A 22,087-nucleotide genomic window follows, 5' to 3' on the forward strand; every position below is an offset into this window, starting at 1 on the left:
GAAAAAAATTTGTGATAGGATTGCATTTATAGATTTATGGGCTAATGGATTTATTTTCACTGTTTCTCATGTTCCTTGAACAATGACTTCCTTTCTCTGGTATTGAGAGAGTTCATTGTTCATGGGATTTGTTTTTCTTTTGCACTAAATAGAGAAAGGTGGTGATACACTCACAGTTTAATTTCTCCATGTTTTGGTAATAATATTAATTTTTGTTTAGACTAATCAGTTTTTCTGGTACAGTAGCATAAGAGAACCATGGCCTGTTGCAATTTGCAAAAGAGTTTTTTAATTTTGCGATATTTATCTTGACATCTCTCAGTTCCTTTCACCTACTTTTCATTATAGGTGGAAGTTGTCTTTTTATAAAGACCATACTCATTTTTTTTTAATTGCTGCTGTTTAAATCATGTTAGTTCTTGAATTCTGAAGAGCTGGTTAAAATGTCATTTCTTCAGGGGTCCTTATAATAATCAAAGTTAATTTAATAATCTTCCTGATTGCCTGGAACAACTGTTGATACTAAATTAGTGTCAGATATAACTATTTATATTCTATGTTCCTGTCACATTTAATAAGCTCTAAGTCCTCCTTTTTGACATTTTTTTGTAGTAAGGAAAGCATATTAAAAAGTCCTTTTAGAAACAACTGACTGTAACTTATAATGTAACTAATATTCTTCCAGTATGTGAAATTGTTCCATGTTCATTTTCAAGAGAGTTTCCTGTTGTCTTCTGGAGAAATACTAGCATGGGAAGTGGTGAGGCTAGGCATGAACATAATTGAATTTATTGTTAAATTGGACAGCTTAGTTTATAAACAATTAAGAGAACAGTGTTCCACAGAGAATATGTAATAAATCAGAATTCTTTGTTTATGAAAGGATTTTTAAATCAGGTTATCAGTTTGTGTAGACCTTGCTTGAAAATAAGATTTTATTGTTAAAACATCCTAAATGCTTTGTTTGGAATGTCTTTAAAGTCTCACTCTTGATTGTCTATTTTGTTAAAATTATTTTTTACCACTAGTTGTTTTCTGTATCGTGGGATTTGCCCACTGTGACTTGTACTGTTCCTACAGAAGTTAAAAAAGCTGTCTTTGAGGCATTTTTAGTAGACTAAGAGTAATATCTGCCCATAGAAAGTTCTGGGAACCACAGGGAGCACTCATAAATGAAGCATTCTTTGGCTGAATGAATGAGATTTTAATCAGCTTGCAGGTACCTATAAGCAGAAATTTGTACAAGCTGGCCTTATGCTGCCCTGTGGAGTTTGTCTACACTGGCAGTTGCCAAAAGGAGAAATCAAACAGAGAATTTGGTGGCCTGGCTTTGATACTAACTGACAAGGACTTGTCATTGCTTATTGCTCTGCTGAGTGAGGGGATGTAGGTGGCTGTTGTTCTAAACTTAGCCTGCCAGAGTTGTGTTCTGCCTTATGGAATACAGAACATTTTACTGTTGCTTTAATGTGTTCTCCTATGGCCTGGGTAGATGACAGGCAGGCTTTGTTTTGTCTCTAGAACTTATCCCGTTGTACATTTTAGTACTAAATCAGCCTATTTAGCTATTTTAAAGAAATTGTCTTTGGTTTAGCTGCTTAAGTAAACACTTTCAAAGCTGAAGATGCCATTGTAATGAACAGGAGATTGTAGGATTTGCAATGTAAGTGGTTGTGTAGAGACTTCTTTTTATACATGAAATATATTGTTATTTAATTCCCACTTGTTAAAATGCATGAATCATTATTAATAAGTGTACTCATTGTTTATGATGATTAAGAACTTTCTTTTTCCTTTTTCCTCCCATCCCACTTTGTTTCCTGATTTAGGTCATAGTGTGAGGAATATTCAAGCATTTTCTGTCCTCCAGAATGCATTTTTGAGAGCAAAAACCAACTATCTAGCACAAATCATCCTTGATGCCATCACGAATATTTATATGGCGGACAATGCCAACTACTTCATTTTGGAATCGCAGCACACGTTGTCTCAGTTTGCAGAGAAAATTCCTAGACTTCCAGAAGTGCAGACCAAATACTTTGAGATGCTGGAATTGGTTGTCTTCAGCTTGAATTACATACCCTGTAAAGAACTGATCAGTGTGAGCATCCTTTTAAAATCCAGCACTTCTTTTCAGTGTAGCATCATTGCCATGAAGACACTCCTGAAGTTCACCCGTCATGACTACATCTTTAAGGATGTCTTCAGGGAAGTGGGACTTCTGGAGGTGATGGTAAATCTTCTTCATAAATATGCAGCCCTTTTGAAAGATCCCACTCAGGCACTGAATGATCAAGGTAGCGTGTCCACTCGTATTTTTCTAATACATGTCTTTTCTTGATTTGGAATAGTGGAATCTAGCACTTAAGAGGAGGAACAGGAGAGTCTGAACGTGTGCCTCAAGGGCTGAATCATGCTGGGGGCTGCTGTGCCATCTTAAAAGCTCATTGGAATTGCTTCTCTCTTAATGTCCTCAGAGAGGCTCGAGGCAACCTTTAATGAAAAATGCTATATGAATACAAAATAGTAGGAGTTAGTATTTTCCTTTTTAAATGTTTTTGTGATGTGTTGGTTTAATATCTGTTACTTAACATGAAAAAAGTAAAGGAGCAATGCATAACATCCATATTCTTCCTAACAAAAAGTACTTGTGGGTTTCCTTGTGTATGTCTAGCCCCAGCTTTGAAAAAATACTAGAGAGCTCAAATTTAAGCTCTTAATAGGAGTTTTTATTGAAGTTTGCAGACTTTTATAAATTGGGTCTACATTTTTCTAAGCATTAAAAAAAAATATGAAAATTAGTTATCTCCAGAATTGAACATCACAGAGATAAGCTGCATAGCTGCCAGGCCTGCAAAGCAGACACTGCCAAGAGCCATAGGAACCTACATGCACACACACAGAATTTTTGTGGGTTTGTTTTGGTTTGGTTTTTTTGCATTCTTTGTTCAAACTGCAGTCAAGTTAGTGTTAATCAGTGTCACTTACTTTTTAACCATAGCTGTTGGGTGTTTTACCTGAGTTTAGCTGTGTGAATCCTCACTGAGTGGTAGCTGCAGATTAGAGTTATAAGGCTTTTTTTTTACCAGCAGCTCTGTTGAAAAACACATCAATTCTCATGTTCTTGTGAATAAATGGACAAAGTTGTCATATGATTAGGGTGCTACCTGGGCACACATGCCCTTGTCTTGTGGCTTTCCTTTTATTAGAATAATTAAAAAAACCCAAAACACCCACTTTTTTCGGGAGTGTGATGCTGTGTGTGACATGCCATGTGTGATGTTGGTTGGTCTGTTACACCCGTTGAGTCATAAGCATATTTGCTGTAATTATGTGAGTGTAGTTTTGTTTGGAATTTCTCCTTTGAAGTACTGAATACTGAACAAGAGCAGATCCTGTTAAGTCTTCAACTGTGGTTTGATTTTGTGGCTTTGCAAACAATAGCTGAGGATGTGAAACTACACCTACAGCTGTAGTGTCAGACTGCTGAGCTCGCAGTGCTCACAAGTTTCCATTTAAATTCTCGTCTTTATAAATTAACTTTTCAAATGATTCATAGCTAAGCTAAGCTTTCCCAGTACTTTTCCCATGTGTAGACTGAATCTTAATTTGCTTTCGAATGGTTAGGCTGCCTTCTCTCTGGGGAAGCAAAGAAAATAAAAGTGTTGGTGGAAAGTATCCACAGGCATTCTAGTGTGATATTTACTATGACTTTAGCTTCTGAAATTATTTTTTAGTGGATTCAAGAAACAGTTCATTTGAGGACCAAAAGCAGCTGGCTTTATTGGTTATGGAGACCTTGACAGTACTACTACAAGGATCAAACACAAATGCAGGTAAGTAGAGAGATTGCTGCCAAAATATGTATAAAAGAGTAACACAGAAAACCATGTCTTGACTTTCTATCTTCAGACAAGTAATCAAACACACTGAAATATACACTCTCTCTTGCCATATTTTTCCAGTAAAGGGAATAGACAGCATAATTTAGAGTGCAGGAAATAAAGGTGTACAAAATAGTGTTTTAACTTGTGTTTTTTTGCTGTTGTTTACTTGAAGGCAACCACCACACCCCATCACTTTCCAACAGTACTATAATAATCTGCAGTAGTGCTTTTAACACAGTTTGTGTATCAAAAAAATTAGCTTGTAATTAGGAATGTAGTTCAGTGTTCAGTGTCACATCTTCTTAAATGTGATTAGCAATGCTTGCATCTTTAGTTAAAGTTGTTTTTTTGATTCTTAAAGGCTTGTTCCCAGTCAGTATATATAAATAGGGCTCTGTTATGATTGTCCTCTTCTAAATCAGGCAGTTTTATATTATGCTTCATTAGCCAAGACTTAGTGATTTTGAAGTAGACACTATGTGTACCTCAGACTGGTAAGAGCCATCTCTGAGAGATTGAAATAGCAGATTGAATAAGGATGACAAATGTTTTTAAACTACTTGTTCTGTTAGACAAAGAAGAAAATGAGCAAGTGGGAGGGGACAGACTCCACCCTGAGGAATCAGGGAGTTTCTGACCTTGGAGGCCACGAAACATCTTTATTTCGGCAGGTTTTTTTCCTCTTTTTCAACTTTGACTGGTGTTTTCTTCTGGTTTTGTTCATATAAGTAGGAGAAGCTACAGTCTTTGATAAATGTTTAAGAGAGAAATCTTGACAATTTTCCAGCTTGGTTGATAGCTCACTGTTTAAATATCAGTTTATGGGCTAGTGACTTAAAGCTTGTAACTTGTTTCTTTTCTGCTTTTGCCTGGGAAATTTTCTTGTTTAAATTTAGGCTCAGTGTTGGAACAATCTCCAGTGGTGTCTGTGTCATTTAACTCTTGCACTTGATGCGTTGCATTTCAGCTTATGGTTTCAAACCACTTCCAAAGATGACTTTTGAATTCTTCCCACTGAGCATTTATAACATCTGCCAGCTTGGCTTTGTCCACATTTTTGATAAGCAAATTCATCATTCCATCAGGAAAGGCATTATTCATGGCACTTGAGATAAACCCCAGTTGCATGCCCTTAGTCAAGCCGAAGGGCATTGCCATGAAGCAGAGATTGCTCTGTGTAGGTGTTTGCATTGGTTTTACATTCAGTCTGTCAGGATTGCACATAGACCATTTGGTTGGGTTCCTTGTGAGAAAGCTGTGGATGACGCTGCCAGAAGCTTTGCTGAAGCTGTTGTGTGTCTCCTTTGCCACTTCCCTTTTGTCCCCCAAGCTACTCCTCCTGTCAAGGGAAAGGAAAAAAAAACCCATCATTTTGATTTACTAGAGGATTCTGTTCTGTGATAAACAGTAGCAAATTAATAGGCTGAAATAAGCAGGTTTTAGAGAGGAATTGGTATTGGTCACAGGTGAATTGTATTTATCACTCATCTTTGGTTTTGCCAACATGCCAGTACATGGTTTTGCCATGTAAGAAAAGGCAGAATTAGAAATGAATCAGAAAGAAGTGGCATGAAGGTACATGTGGGGGCTTATATATATGGAGAAATTGGGCAAAAGGTGGTTGAGAAACCATTTCCCAATGTCTGTGCAGCGTGACTGGGATGTGGACTCAGTGCCATTGTAGCCAAAGGCCAGCAGAGGTTACAGGTCATCACAGAGGCATAAGTAGGCATTGTGCAGCCTTGTAGTGATTCATACCATATTCAAAGCTTAGTTTCTGTTGCTAAACCAGTGTCTCTGATAAAGTTTCCTGAATATTTCATAACTGCTAACCAAATTTCAACAGAAGTTTGAGTCTCCAGACTCACATAGGTTCCTTGGATAGATGAGAACCAATGCCAAGAGTGGGAGGGGTATAAAATGTTACTTCAGTCTCTTTGAAAATAAGAGACCTGACTACTGAGGAGATGCACTTTGAATGTGAGGGGATGGAACCAGCTTACATGTCTCAGGGTCTGAGGCCTCTCCTTTCACACTAAGTCCGTATCTCATCCAAAGGACACCAGAGAAAGCAAGAGGCAGGAAACTGGAAATGCATAGTGGGATTATGTTTGTTTATGTACATTAAGGGGAATAAACATTGTCTTACTTGTTAATCCTGAACTTGGTCATTTAAACAACCCTTTTGGTTTATGGTCACAACGAAAATGATCCTTTTTGATGCAGTAATGCAGCATTGATCCATTTTCCTACTCTGTTTTCATTTTCAGTAATTAACATAGGGCAGTGCTCTGGGTGCGACAGTGTACTAAACACACATTATATATCATATATATTCCACTTACGATGATTTCAGAATCAATTTTCATATAATTTTCGGTTAATATTGCACATGTGTTGTTCTGAGTAGCCAATAAGCTTGAAAATCATTATTTGACTTAAGCCTAATCTCTACAGAGATAAGTCTTGCCACCGGAAGACAGGATTCTGCAGAATCCTACAACTCTTGCGGATAGACAGAACCATTTCTCAACCAATGCTCCTACTTTGGTCATCTTGTCCAGAAACAACCTAGTTATATTTTTAGTTCATATTACATTTAATTCATTGCTAAATGTAATATAAATGTTACCCTTAACCAAAACAGTGTATAGTCTTCACAAAAGATGGAGGACTTGGTATATTTTTTATTTCATCCTGAGACTCTTTGAGCTCTAGCATGAAAAGAGTAACTACTGTTGGAGAAACAGGATTATTGAGGAAATCCTTAGAACTGACTTCCATCCTTGTACTCAACATCTCTAATGAAAAATATTGCTAGAAGGTATTAAGTTGTATTTTTATTTGTGGCAAGAGAGGAAAGACAGCAGTAAGTTACTAAATCCCTAAGGCTAAAACTCTGCCATTCAGTTTCTAGAAACGAAAATAAACACCTTCTGCGTTGTTTTGTTGTCATTATTTGTTACTGATCGTATTTTTCACACTCCTTATCCCCACCCCTCTTTCCTAATAGGTATTTTCAGGGAGTTTGGTGGCGCGAGATGTGTCCACAACATAGTGAAGTATCCGCAGTGCCGCCAGCATGCCCTGATGATCATCCAGCAGCTGGTGTTGTCACCAAGTGGAGAGGATGATATGGGCACCTTGTTGGGACTGATGCACTCGGCTCCACCTACGGAACTGCAGCTGAAAACAGACATCTTAAGGGTAAGGGAACTGTTGTTGTTCGTGATTCTTGCTCCTAAGATGATGTTTCAGAAAGGAAAACACTGAAAAAGGGATTGAATTGAGTTGGACTGTGTGGATGGTGTTTAGCTACTGAATGTAGATCATCTCTTGAGCTGAAATGTGTAGATTTGATCTGTGATTTTTATTTTCTTCCATCTGTCCATGGTAGATTTCAGAATCAGAGGTAAAGGCTAGTGAGTGAGTAGGTTTTTGACATCATTATTGGCATCAGTCTTAGTGGATAGGAAATGAGGTTCTACAGTTATGATAATCTTTCCTGGTGGGGTATTGTTCAGTTAAAAATAATGAGAATGTGTGGGGAGAAAAAAGCAAGCATGTTACACATAAGCTTATTTTCAGTGCTGGCTTGCATTTTCCTGTAGCAAGCTTATTTTATTTTACCAATTTTTTAGTTATGAATGCTGAAATAATTAATATAAATGTAAGTTATATTGATCATAGTAGAAGATAAAGCCAAAAAACTTGCATTCTTAAGGAAAATAGTGAAAAGGGAGAGAAGTAAGGCTGTTAGTGGAGGAAGAAGTGAGAAAACTTTTATCTGTTTCCTTGTGTATTAGGATTTTTGTCTGTTAATCTAGACCCAGAATTTCTTCTCAGAGTAGCTCGTGTTATTTTTGTAAATTGGCATAATACCATTTATTTTAGGGTAGAAAAGGTGAGGTAAGTACTCATAAGTAAATGAGTCTTACTGGAGAGAGCTCAGAGACATCTAGGTTTGTCTCTGTTCAAAGGAGCTTTACTATTTCTCTGGCATATGAGCAGCTTTATATTATTCCAAAAGACAGAAAGGAAAGCTAGTAATAAAGTTATTCATTTGCAGTGTTTTGTCTGTCAAGGTATTCAGTCATTTTTGAGCATGTGTTACTTGCAATACTTAAGGGGAGAGAAAGGATATTGCAGTTCCCCAAAGAATTTAACATAGAAAATCAGGATTTCTGTCTTTCATGTGATCTGTTGTACTTGTCTTCCATCAGTGCTGTTTTCAGAAGTTTTGGTTATGGAACTGACAGTCCAGAACAGTGTAGTGATATGTCTCTTACTGTTTGTTCAGGTTTGTCAGGAGATGAGATCCTACCTTCAAAGGAATGACAGTCTACCTATTTCAATACCCATCTTCTCAGTGCTTAAAAAAAAATAGCAACACGATTCTGAAAAAGTAAACTTTTGGTCATGGAAGACTCCCCACTAGCTTATATTGGTGTTTCAGTAACATTTTTCTGTTGTTCACAATGCTTCCTATAAGAGATTTTTTTCTTCTGTATTCCATATTCAGATGTGGGTCGAACTTCCCATGACGGTGTTTTTGTTTGGTTTTGGTTGTGTGGAGGGGCTTTTCCACTCCCAGATTTCACAGATAAATGCATATTATCCTCTAGTACCCAGGTTAATGTAGTTTCTGCTGTTAATGCTGTGCCTTTGTATTTATTTGTTCAACAAGTAAGGTTTTATCCACTTTTGTTTCTCACTCAAGCTTATTTTTAGACAGCAACTCTTAGAATGAAGTCTCGCTCAATTCAGAGAGTTATAGAGGAAAGCTAAAACTTTTTTGGCTAATTTTTTGCTACCTGAATTCACTAACTGAATTGTTATGTTTGAGTGCTGTTCTGGCTTCATAGCTGCCAGGTGCTTCTGCGTTGTAGATTTCTGGGTGACTTGTTTTAGGATGCTTCAAGGTTTAGATTCCTCATTGCTGCAAGCAGTCATTTGCCCGCTCTTGTTTGAAGTTGTTTGTGAAGTGTGATGGCACAGAAGATTCCTTTTCAATACTATATTCTCCACTTTATCACTAAGAGAATTACTTGAAAATTTTGGGTTCCGTTCTAGGCTTGGTCAAGTCTTTTCTGCTGACAGGTTTCTTTCTCCTTAATTTCTTATTTCTAAATTAGAGGCAATGCTCTACTTTCCCCCCAGCTCTTTCTTTTTATTTTGTAAGCTTTTGAGTATGAGGACTCCTGCAGTACAAAGTTGATCTGTGGAGACTTCAGGCATTACCCGGTTCTGACAAATGACATGAGGATTTTGCTAGCACAACAGCACTTTGTGAACAAAAATGTTCCTACCTTTTTCCAAGCTGTTTGTAATGCTGCTGCCTTGTTGTTGTTGTTTCCCTGTTTTGATTGTTTGTTTTGTCCATAGGCCCTACTCTTGGTGCTGAGAGAAAGTCACCGCACAAGAACAGTTTTTAGGAAAGTTGGTGGATTTGTGTATGTCACATCTTTACTCGTTGCTATGGAGAGATCTTTGTGCTCGCCTCCTAAGAATGGCTGGGAAAAAGTAAACCAGAATCAAGTGTTTGAACTGCTTCACACTGTGTTCTGCACACTGACTGCAGCAATGCGCTATGAGCCAGCCAACTCTCACTTCTTCAAAACAGAGATCCAGTATGAGAAACTGGCAGATGCTGTTCGATTACTTGGCTGCTTCTCAGACTTGAGAAAAATAAGTCCCTTGAATGTCTTCCCTTCAAATACACAACTATTTCAAAGACTTTTGGACGATGACCTAATATCCCTGGATTCTGTTTCACCTACTCTCAGACACTGCAGCAAACTTTTTATTTACCTCTACAAGGTAGCAACAGATTCTTTTGACAGGTATGAACTTTGCTTCTTTTTTTTTCCCCCTTGCTTTTTTTTATCTTCTCATCCTACCTGCCCCCCCACCAGTGTTCCCCAAAATAATTTTTCTTTCTTCACTGCAAGCTTTTGTATTTCCATTTTAATCTATTTCTTTGTTATTTCACTCCAGTGAGGGGATTATAAGATGGCAACATCTGACCAAATAATGACTTAGCTTACTGGTGTTCTCCAGGGTATGCAGCATTCTCTCTGGTGTTGAATGTTTTTGTCATGGTATCAGTTAAGATAGAGGTACAAGGTTATGGTTATATTTGGTGTTGTGAAGCAGCCTGTTGGTTGATAGGCTGGCAGGTTGCGTTATCGTACAGAACTACAAAATTTTTATGCTTTTATTAAGTGAAATGGAAAATTGGTTGTTCAATGTCACGTCTGAACTTCATGTTTCCTTTGATACAGAACTGTAAGTGATTAGATAACATTGTGATTAGTTCAGAATCATAGAATCATTTAGATTGGAAAACTGTCTAAAAATCCAACCTAACTAGAAAGCTAACACTAACAAGTGCACCACTAAACCATGTCACTAAGTGCCACATCTGCAGGTCTTTTAAAAACCTCCAGGGATGATGACCCAACCATTTCCCTGGGCAGCCCATTCCAGTGCTTGATAAACCTTTTGGTGAAGAAATTTTTCCAGATATCCGATCTTAACCTCCCCTGGTTCAACTTGAGGCCAGTTCCTCTTGCCATAATGCTTGTTATTTGGAAGAAGAGATGAACACTCTCCCTGCTACAATCATCACTCAGGTAGTTGTAGAGAGCAGTAATGTCTCCCTTGAACCTCCTTTTCTCGTTGCTAACACATCAAGACTGACATCTTGTTTTAGATGGATTTGCATGTTCTTTAAAGTTCTAGTCTGTAAATTACTTTTTTTTAAAACACAAATGTGTGTCTTAAAGTTGATTCAAAATGACAGCAAAACTTGGTGAAGTATATATTGAAGTTTGGCTTGTCTTAAAGTGGTTTTTGCCCTTAATTTATCATAATTTGTACCTTAATTTAAGGTACAAAATAGTAAAATGCAGACCTAAGCTTTGTATCTGGGACCCTTGAAGCTTCTGTTTTAATCAGATGGACTGTCTAGTTAGTCAAATACAGGGTCTGATTTTCCAAGTGTTGAAGGTATGGCTGTGTATGTTGATACATTAACAGAACTGCCAGTTAAAACTCAGTGACTGGTAAAGTACAGACTTGATGCTTTTGGTATGAACATTTTGCCACCAAAGCAGCAAATCTTAATGCTTTTCTCTTCTTTAAAAAAAATGAAATATAAAAAACCACAACAGTCTTCTTCCCCCCACCCAAAACAAAACTAAGAGCTAACTCCAGAAATCGATGTATTTGATCTCATTTTAAAGTATTATTAAAGCATTCAGATAGTGGGAGGAAAATTTGTATTAAGAATGTATTACACATCCTGTAGAAGTTATGACACTGGCTAACAGTAGAGAATGAGGAAACAGTGGGGTAAGTAAATCCCATGGTGATGTTGCTTAAGATACCTATGTAAGTTCCTTTTTGGGTTTTTTGGCTGTTCTTTTCAGTGACGCATTCTTCCTTCTTTTTTAAATTTCCTGATCGTCATTCATTGTAAAGTTTACATTGACTTTATTTCCTACCTTATTGGTTATACCTAATTTACTGAGGCTTCACTTTCTCCTCTGGACTTCTGCTGTTTAACACTGGAAGATGTTCTGCTTTACTGGTGTCAGTAGATCTCTTCAGAGCAGTGAACAAGCACTGCAGAGTCATTCTGCAAGAGCAGTACACGCTTTGCATGTCTGGATGTTTACCTGATGCTGTCATTCCATAGCGTCCTGCGTCATCCGTGTTGTTTCTGAAGAATGGATCCTAGTGAAGATTTTACTGGCGCTTTTGTAAAACTAACAAGCTTATGTATGTATGGCCTCTGGTTTCTTCTCTAACCTCTCTGTCCTACCCCTGTCTGTTTTGTCTGTAGTCGTGCAGAACAGATCCCTCCTTGCCTGACAAATGAGACTTCTCTCCCCTCTCCTTGGGGTACGCCAGCTTTGTCCAGAAAAAGGTACCAACCCTTCAAAGAGAAGTTGATCTCGCTTCTGATTTCTCTCTCACTGTTGTGTTTCTTAGTTTGGTGGTGGGGAGGGGCAGTTCTCTCAAGTTGCAGTTTTTTTCTGAGGTGTGCATTTTCACTTGTGTGTTTACTGGATAAAAGTAAGGGCATGTTTCACAGCCAGTCTTGGGCAGTGATCTTGATGGATGAGAGTAGAGGTGTCTCCAGACTCCCAAAGCACTGAAAGTTAGATTCATGATTCAAAACCAAGTAAGGCCTAGTATAAGAAATTATCTAAGGGCAGTATACATGATACTCTCATGAGCAGTTTAGAGACAATCAGACTAAGCTTGTAGATCAATGAATACAACAGGATTTATTTTGCTCGACTAATTTTTCAAGAAGAGATATTTTAAGTAGGCAAGTGAATGTCTTGTTAAGGTGCTCATTTGTTAGTAATTGCACAGAATAAAAAGGAAAGAATGAACCTGTCAGTACTTGACTACCAAATAATGTAGAGACATGCTAAATTAAAAGGTTTGGAAAGAAAGCACAAATGGCACAATTCAGAAATCCTAGTACCCAGTTCCACTCCCAAGCTACTGTCTTTTCTTATGCATCTTAATGTGTCTGGTAGATTTTTATTTTTTTTAAAGTAAAGGTTACTGTTTGAACAACAGTGTTACTTTACGGGCTTGTTCAAATGATGAAAAGATTTTTCCCAGAGTCCCTAGGGAAGGGAGCAGCCCTTTGCCATCTGAAGATGTAAGTTAGGCAGAGATTTGCTTTTGAAAGCTAAGAAGACATTTGAAAGACTCAGGGTTATCTGAGGTGCAGGTGCCATGTGTGGAGAATACAACAATTTTCACTTGGTGTACTGCTTAAAATAAGCCATCAAGTTTCATGTTTGGAATGTAAAGTATTTTGCAAAGGGAAGCATCCAAAGATGCTTTTAGAAACTGCTTTGAAAGAAATGTTGATACTCAAGCAGGTTAGTAAAGAAAACCCTTTTTTTGTCTTGCTGAGTGTTGTTACCCAAGTCGTACCTGGGTATTCTAGAGGGAGTGGCTTGGACAAGGCCACCTTCACAGTAATCCAGAACCTCTTAGACTGTCACTTTCTTTCTTTTCTAGCACATTTAGGAACAAACGCTGTAGTTTACAGAGAAAAAAACCCCTTAGCTGCCAACCTCCTTTCCCTCTCATTTACTCTGAAGAAGCTTGAAAGAAAACAGCATTTCTTAGGGAGCTCTTTACAGCTTCAGCCCTGATACTAACCTCTAGTTGTACAGATTGCCCTTTCCTGTACTACATTTTGCTGTTCTCCCAGGTGTAACAGGTATGGCTGCTCAGGTTCACTGAATTACTCAAACACATGGATATGCAAAGGCTTGCAGCAGAACACATACAATGCCTTCCAAACAGGAGCTGATTCCAGTGTGTAGTGAATAAAGAGTGCCAGATGGGTTGTTGACACAACCTGATAATTAAAAATAAATATAGCTATATGTGAATAGATATGTGAGGCTTCCCTGGTTTTTTGTAGTACTGAAAATGAAAGCAGTTATTTGAAAACCCGAGGCAAAGATTGGGCAATTTAAAAAGTCATTATCTCTGTGGGGTGCCTTGAGCAATTCAGGTAAGCACCAGTATAGTAATCTAGGTACTTGCTGGGGTAAAGAGTGCCTTCGACAGGGATTTTCACAAACCAAAAAGGCCTTTGGGTTATAACAAATTGTGTAAGACTCAAAGCAAAACTGGACAGAAATGATCATGCTGACCTGGGTGACTTTTCAAATAGTTTCTGCAAAAGCATTTTTTCAAGTAAAAAAATAGGACTAGAGTTTCCAAAAAGCTGTTCTATTTGAAGAGCTGTCTGCTTTCTCACAGTTGTTCAGCATCGTGTTTGTCATTCCTAGTGAATTCAGTGCCAGTAGCTGGGATCTTTCTACTTTCAAAAATAAGCAGCTTGGGGTTTGTAGTCCAGTGTTATTTTTTCCTCCTTCTAAATGTCAGACACGGTCAGATTCTCTCAGAGTTGACTCTTCGGAGAGAAGTGTTTGCTCTTCTCTTACTGTTTTCTGTCTCCTTTACTTTGCATCCCTGGGATCTCCCTTGCTGTTGTGGCCTGGTTTTCTTCCTTTTGACTTGTAAGACAGATGCCTGAGGGAGAGCTCTGTGGTGTTTGGCTAAATGAGCAAGCAGACACTGTGCACACAAATAATTCTTATAAATAAAAATAGTACAGTTCTGGTTCTGCACACAGTTTAGAACAGTTCTGTTTGCACTGATATGGTAGTACTCTCTCTCAGATATGTCTTCCACTTCTGAAAGCTCTATTTCCCTATGAACTGGTGCCCTCCAAGTGTTATCCTTTATAGAAGCAGAGCATGTAGGACTCCTGCAGCACAGGCATTGGGATGGCAGTATATGGCTGTCAGCCCTATTACATGAAATGCATTATTCTTCCACACCTGTATAATTTTAATCAAGAACTACAGCTTTTTCAGTTGTTTGATTGCTGTAAATTTTGGCAGAAATAAACTTATCTTGACAGGACATTCTCATAATTTTTTTTTTTTGGAGAGGATACTTTGGGCCTGACAGGATGAAGTAGAGAATAGAATTTAACTTTGACCTTGCAAGACTTTTAGATGTTATTTTTAGAAGATTTGGATGCTGATTACTCTTGGCAAATCATATGCAGAGGTTTATCTACAGTAAATTTTACTTATTTCTTTCCTGATGAAAATGCTGTTGTAATTCTTATCAAGAGTTGTAATTAATTTTATAACTAAAGTTTCAAGTTTTCTTCAGTTATAGTTTTTGTTACATTAGATGGATCTGTATGTCACCTTCAGTACACTCTCATTTTCCATTGTCCACTTCTTTTCTTCTTCCCTAAAGGGGTCATATGAAGAATGTAGGAGCATGGCTAAATTAATTTATTTCAGGTTCCTCACTGGCCCATAGACCTAAAACATGCAGTTAATATTTGGCAGGATTTTGTAGTATCTGTTTTTTCTTTCCTGCCTAGAGATATCTTTATGAACTGGTGGGGGTGTTTTCCCCCATTGTATTGATACAAGTATTCCTTATGTGGAAAAACTAAATACAGAAGATATTTTAAAATTATATGGAAAACTACAGTAATATATGCATTAAGGACATAACAGAAAGCCTAGTTTTGAATGTATTTCCTTTTCAGTTGTGTAGTGTTGCAGTCCAGGCAGTTGGAAACTAGGATCACATTTGTGTTTGTGAATCACACTGAGCAATGGCTCGGGTTTTTATTATGCTCCCCCCATTACTACTGTGTTATAACCTAATGTACCTAATGAGTTGAGTGTGATAGTGCAAATCAACATGCTAAGAAGTAAAATTTGTGCTTAAAAGTAGACAGAAGCTTTGTCTTCAAGAATGTGCTGGAGAATGGAATTTCACTAGACTGAAGAGCGTTTTTAAATGTAAATGGATATTTACTTTTTAAACTGCATCTGTAAAACTTGCATTGAGATGCTCAGGGTGACATTGGAAAGAGGGAACAGTTTACTCCTTCAGATGAAGACCAGTGCTGTTAGAATGTATAAGAAACAATTGCATTTCAATCTCTGCATTAAGACAAGAGAAAAGACGTGAGATAACATCTCTCTGTGATAGTATTATCAGTTGTTATGCTGCTCTTAATGCAATTTAACTTAAAAGAGACAAGTCCTCCTTACCTGCCAGATGTTTCAATCAATGGGTCTGATAGAGAAGTTTAGGAAATTAATGGCTAAGGGTTTATAAAAAACACTAGAAAAGTTCATTTGGGCAGATCGTTTTCTTAGTAGTTGGTTTCAAGAGAATTGCTGTACTATTTCATGATTGCTGTAAGCATTAGCTGAATGAGTAAAGCATCGGTAATTTAATTTTTTGTAAAAAACCTCTGTTTTGAACAGTACTCTTAGATTGTTCAGGTGCCAAGCTTTTTGGTAGGAACCCTTTTATTGGAACATTTTTTATTGAACCTGTTTTCCAGCCAGCACACAGTACTTCCTAGTGCCCTGTCTTAGGCTAAATAATCCATTGTCTCAGCCTTCCCCCACATATATATTTCTTGCTGAGTGGGTGGACTGTGTATGTGTGTTTAGGATAGAATTGCACTTGCAGCATTCCTTATCTCCAATCTATGTCCTCTTTTTCCCAGGAGAAAAGATTGCCTCCTTGGAAGTGTCTTAATGGGTGAGGCACAGCAAGTCTCCAAGCGTTACTTGTGTTAGGGTTTAGATAAATCTCTGTCACTGAGAAATGAAGAGAGGAAATGCCTCTTTCAACTGATTTGGTAAAAAGAGACTCTTTTTGGCTGGATCCACTTCTTGTAAAACAGAAGGCAATATGTGATCTTCAAGAAAAATTGTTACACAGAGTTTGTTCTATTTCATCTTACAAACAAGTGTTTATGATAAATACTGTGAGAATATGAGTGGTTCGGGTTGAGGTTTTTCTGGTTTGTGGGTTTTTTTGTTGTGGGTTTTTTTTTTGGGGGGGGAGTGTTGGTGTAGGGTTTTTTCATTTGTTTTTTGGTTTGTTTTTTTGTGGTGAACATGAGCCTTTTGATTTCTCTTCTGCTTCTAAAGTACAATCTTGAAAGCACAGGCTCAGTAAGCTGCTCGTGCTGTTTGTGGATTGAACCTCATGCTGAAAGAAGAATAATGGCATCAAGCTGATGCCTCCAAGAGTTTCAGTGGGGAACATGGCTACACTTCTCAGGACAAGTCATTGCTTCTAAGTCAGTGTGTCAAAGCCTCTTTTGCCTGGATCAGACTGAAGCACCTTAATGTAAAACTAAATTGCCGTAGCAGTCATGGAAAGACTGAGAGCATACGGATTGCTGGCACGAGTATGCACAGAGACCAACTTTCTGTTCCCAGAGCTGATTGGAGATTGTTGAGAATTTTGTTATAGCGAGTTGTATAATCAGTTGTTAATCAAAAACAAATGGAGAGAAACATATTCAAAGCTGAATTCACCCCCCAGAACAGGAGCAGTGGTAGGTTGCACGCTGCAATTTTTTTGTGCTACCACTGCAATTAGAATAAAAAGAGGGAGGCAATAAAAACAACCTCTTAAGTTTGTCAAACTATGTAGCACCTGGGGAAGAGGCTTCTGAGTTCAAGAACAGTTGAGAAATTGAAATTCTACCAGGCTGTCTTTAGGGAAACATACCCTACAGGTTTGAGAAGAGGAACACATTTGGTCTGTCTGAGTGAAGAGAAAGGACAGGGAAGTAAAGTCTATAGGCCAGTACAATTTTACAGCTGTTTGAAAAATGCAGAGCTTGTAATAGATGGGTGTTGTAACCATGGGATGTTTTCTGTCCTGCAGGCACGCATATCATTCTGTTTCAACACCTCCTGTTTGCCCTCAGAAAAACATAGCTGATATGAAACTCCAAACAGGAACCACGTCCATACAAAGCTCTGATGCGGTCATTATTCACCCTGGTGCTATGCTTGCAATGCTGGATCTTCTGGCCTCTGTTGGATCAGCTACACACCCAGAGGTAGGGAAAGAAATTCTGTGGTCTTCAAGCTTTGAGAGTGATCGGGGAAAAAGGATGGCTGTGGGAAATAGAAAAGCTGATCATGTCCTCTCGTTTTGTGCTGAAAAACTAATATATTTCACAGACCGTTTGAGTTGAATGACTGGTGACATAGAGGCCTGATAGGAATTGTTTTATTTCACAGGCTTTCTTTTGTTTATCTGCTTCAAACTCCTGGCAGCAATGTAAATTTAAAGAAAGGTCTGAAGTGGCCATCAGATATGTTTCCAAACACTGGGATTAATTCATGTTTTCTCCGATGTATCAAGTGTTACTGCATAGTATGAGGAGGATGCAGGATTGAGCATTACAGCTTGGGGCATATGTGCTGTTTGCATGTATCTTACATTTTGTAGAGATTATGATGATGGCAGGTAGCAAAATGAAGCCTGTGCAATCAAAGCAGAAGTGGTGAGCAACCTGGTACCCCGCTTATACACACACACAAGTCTGTGGGGCTGATGGGACCTTCCCAAGGGTACTGATAGAGCTGGTGGAAGGGCTCACTAAGCCACTTTCCATCATTTATCAGCAGTCCAGGCTAGTTGGGGAGGTTCCAGTTGGGTGGAAATTAGCAAAATGTAATGCCCATCTACAAGACTGGCTGGAAAGAGGATCTGGTGAACCACAGGTCAGTCAGTCTGACCTCAGTGCTGGGTAAGGTTGTGGAGCAGATCATCATGTGTGCCAAGACACAGCATGTACTGAACAGTCATGGAATCAAGCCCAGCTAACCTGGTCTCTCCTATGACAAGGTGACCCACTTAGTTGATGAGGAAAAGGCAGTGGATATTGTTTGTGTGGACTCAACTTTTGACATAGTTTCCTACAGCATTCTCCTGAAGAAACTGGCTGCTCATACGTGGTCCTGCCCTTGGGTCACAACAGCCCCATACGATGCTACAGGCTGGGGGAAGAGTCGCTGAAAGAGTGTCTGGTGGAAAAGAACCTGGGGGTGCTGGTTGACAGCAGCTGAACATGAGCCATCAGTGTACCCAGGTGTCCAAGAAGGCCAATGGCATCCTGGCCTAGATCAGGAATAGTGTGGCCAGCGGGACTAGGGAAGTGATCGTCCCCCTGTACTTGCCATTGGTGAGGCCACACCCTGAATTCTCTGTTTGGTTTGGACCCCTCACTACCCGAAGGACAGCACGGTCCTGGAGCGTGTCCAGAGAAGGGCAGCAAAGCTGGGGAAGGGTCTGGGGCAAAAGTCTTATGAGAAGAGGCTGAGGGAGCTGTTGTTTAGCCTGGAGAAAAGGAGGCTCAGGGGAGACTTCATCACTCTCTACAACTACTTGAAAGGAGGTTGTAGCCAGGTGGGGATCAGTCTCAACAAGTCAAACAAATCATAACATGAGTAAATGGCCACAAGTTGTGCCAGGGAAGGTTTCGGTTGGATATTAGGAAAAATGTGTTCACCAAAAGGGTTGTCAAACACTGGAACAGGCTGCCCAGGTATTTAAAAGGTATTTAAAAAAACGTGTAGATGTGGCATTTGGGAACATGGTTTAGTGGTGGACATGGCAGTGTTGGTCTTTTCCAACCTAAGTGATTATATGTTTCTATATTAAGTTACTAGGTCACAAAAATGAAAGTCCTAGGTTCTCTCCAAGCACTAAGAACTTCCAAATTGATTCTCTTTTCTGCTGAGAAGTAGAGATGAATTGTTTTTCTTGACAATAGTTGTGATAATCCCTCATAAAACTTACTACTCTTTTTTGTAAAGAGTGTTTCTTCACACAGACATGCACACATACCCCCAAAACACACACATCCGTGCACATAGAGGTCATTTTGTGTAGTTATTGCTAATGGTAGTTTTCCTTTTCATTATTATGCATAAGGCTTTTATTTTATTTTCCTTTTCAATTTGCCCTTCTGAAGTTTCGTGCTGTTCTTGTTTTCAGCATGCGCTGGATCTCCAGCTGGCAGTGGCAAACATCCTGCAGTCTCTGGTGCACACGGAGAGAAACCAGCAAGTCATGTGTGAAGCCGGGCTCCATGCACGACTCCTACAGAGATGCAGCGCTGCTCTGGCAGATGAGGACCACTCACTGCATCCACCACTCCAAAGGATGTTTGAAAGGCTGGCCTCCCAGGCTCTGCAGCCGATGGTGTTGAGGTCAGAAAGATAACCTTGGAAGTTCAGGTGGACTGAGCCCCCTGCCCGCGCTGTCGCTGGCTCACTGTAAATGGCTTGCAGTGTAAAGAGCCTAAGTGACCTGATGTGGTAGTTGACAGCATAAGATCCCATTTTGTTTCTCATCAAATAGACTGTCTTGCTTCTGTTAATCAGCATGTAACCCTGGAGACATTGGTATTTGGAGAACAGGGAGAAGTATGGAGTGGGGAGATCTGGTGTTTTTCACAGAGATTGTACTGAAGTTAAATGATTGTTTTCTTGCTGCAAATCTTGAGAGGCTATCAAAAATGCTATCCCTGGCTATGTCCTCTGGAAGAGGAAATATGAGGATAGATTCCTTGTCTTTTCTGTGCGATGCTAAATACCTCAGATTAGAAAAACTTCATGCCAGCACTTTTATTTAGAACTTTATGTCTGTGAAGGAAATGCAGGAATGCGATACAAAAGGTATCTGGGGATGCATAGCTTTAGAAGGTTTATCTTTCTGCGTAAAAGCAGGCTTGAAAAGTTTATGAGCATATTATGAATCATTTGTTAAATACTCACACAGCTGTATGATAGTTTGGATTGCTTGTTAGATTCTGGGGAGACCTTCTTGAGGCCTTTCAACATGAAAAGAAGGCTTGAAAGAATGACAGGGAGAGACTTCGTACCAGGGCCCATAGTGACAGGACCAGGACTGAGGGCTGGATTTAGACTGAACATAAGAAAGACATTTTTTACAGTGTGGTTGGTGAGAAAAAGCTTGTCCAGAGAAGCTATGAGTGCCCTGTCATTGGAATTGTTCTAGGTCAGGTTGGAAGGAGCTTTGAGCAAATCAATATAAGCGAAAGCTGTCCCAGCCCACAGCAGAGTGCTTAGACTAGATGACCTTTAAAGGTCCCTTCCAACCCAAACCATCCTGTGATTCTGTGATCTCAGCTGTAATAAGGAACTTAATTGTATTATCTCCTGTGGATTGCGGGCTGGCTGACCTGCAACCAGGACAGCTGCTTGGTTCACCTCAGTGGCATGGAGCTGTGTCAGAAGTGGTTCTGCAAGTGGACTTGCTGCTTGTCACATCACAGGACTTAGGCTTCTCTAAGCATAGATACCAATAGCCTAGGTAGCTGTATATATAGATAATATCGTTATCTATAGATGCAGATGTTGATAGCTGTGAAATCATTCCCCCTACCAAACAGGACACAGGGATAAAACAAAATTGAGGTCACTTACTTCAGCCTGTGGTCTGCCTCTCCAAAGGAGTTCACCTTGCTGAATATGCATCATTGAGTATCCTGATGTTCTCCTATGGGGTGCAGCAGCCTCCTGAAAAGCCTTTGGAATGAAGAGAAGGAAATTAGAAACTTTATCAAAATTGTTTGATTAGTTAAAATAATGTCGACTTTTTAGACCCTGTATTCAAACATTAAATAGTTTCAAATGGATCAAATATCTTTCTTTTAATTATGCATTGGTTTATTTTCTTACTTGAAAGTTATGTTTATTGCAAGTAATTCCTGTCTTAAAAAAAAAAAAGGGGTTAGATTTGGTGCTATTATGGGCAAATAAATAGACAAAATGATTTGCAAATTTTTTTATTCTCTTTCTTAGGGAATTTTTACGCTTGGGAAATCCTTTGAATTGCGGAGCCTGGGACAAAAAGCTGTTGAAGCAGTACCGAGTGCACAAACCCAGCTCACTGAGTTTTGAACCAGAAATGAGAAGTAGGTGCTGAAGTGCTAAAAATTTGTGTAAAGAATGCTTCTCTTATACCCCCCAATTGCACACTTGGGTAAAATCTGTAGATAACCATCCATAAAAAGCTAAGTTCACCCCAGCTTCCTATGAATGTGAAATCATCAGAACAGTTTGATTGGATAAGTTCTAAAAGCAGAATGTAGTACTCTTATTTAGTGTTTATCCAGCAAGATGATTATCATTTCTTATTTTAAGAACAGTACTGTTAAATATGGTAATAGTTTGCTTTTAAGTGTAGAGTAGATCCTGCATTTGTAGTTATTTAACATTATTTTTTTCTCAGATCCTTTCATGTGCACATCATGTTCTGAGACCCACAGTAAATCTGTGTAGTATCATCTCTCGTGGGTTCAGTAAGGTGTCAGATAAAATAGCTGCACTCTCTCCTATTGTTATCCATGAGGTGTAGAGCTCAGGAATAGCTGTTCATGTAGTATAGGAGAGTCTTGGTAAATTATAATACAAAGAAATTATTGAAAAGTTTCCAAAGCATGTGATACTTATTTCTATGTGTCAGCTGGGTCATTGTATGGCTCACTGTAACGCATAGTTAAAAATATCTTAGTAGAAATGTTTTAATTACTTTAAAAGGAACTAGGATGTATCCTAGGTGGTGTTGATTAAACATTAAATAATGACATAAATAAATTAATTAACCGAATTTGTGTTGTATCATTGTGTTCAGTACATTTTAGAAGAGGAGAGAAGAAGAGATTCACCTTATCCCTCGGCCAGAGCTTTAGTTAGTTAGCTACATTAGGGACCCTTTGCGGATGTCAGGGAATGGGATGGCCTCTTGGCTCAGTGTTT

At 38.8% G+C, this 22,087-nt stretch overlaps 1 protein-coding gene across 9 annotated transcripts in view; it reads left to right on the top strand.

Annotated features, from left to right (window-relative positions):
- Positions 1–22,087, top strand: part of WDFY3 (WD repeat and FYVE domain containing 3) — a 167,008-nt gene that overhangs the window by 79,920 nt on the left and 65,001 nt on the right. For 7 of the 9 annotated variants that reach the window (XM_051790880.1, XM_051790879.1, XM_051790885.1 and 4 more), the window contains 8 exons: positions 1,830–2,297; positions 3,738–3,836; positions 6,901–7,094; positions 9,273–9,730; positions 11,737–11,820; positions 17,175–17,352; positions 19,299–19,513; positions 21,131–21,243. In XM_051790880.1, coding sequence (XP_051646840.1) covers positions 1,830–2,297; positions 3,738–3,836; positions 6,901–7,094; positions 9,273–9,730; positions 11,737–11,820; positions 17,175–17,352; positions 19,299–19,513; positions 21,131–21,243 — 1,809 coding nt within the window. The remainder of the gene's footprint in view (positions 1–1,829; positions 2,298–3,737; positions 3,837–6,900; positions 7,095–9,272; positions 9,731–11,736; positions 11,821–17,174; positions 17,353–19,298; positions 19,514–21,130; positions 21,244–22,087) is intronic. The other 2 variants (XM_051790886.1, XM_051790888.1) reach the window with 1 other exon arrangement.

Source organism: Manacus candei, unplaced genomic scaffold (assembly GCF_025592945.1).
Source record: "Manacus candei isolate 608988 ecotype Guabito, Panama unplaced genomic scaffold, ASM2559294v1 h1tg000028l, whole genome shotgun sequence".
In the NCBI taxonomy this organism is placed as follows: domain Eukaryota; kingdom Metazoa; phylum Chordata; class Aves; order Passeriformes; family Pipridae; genus Manacus; species Manacus candei.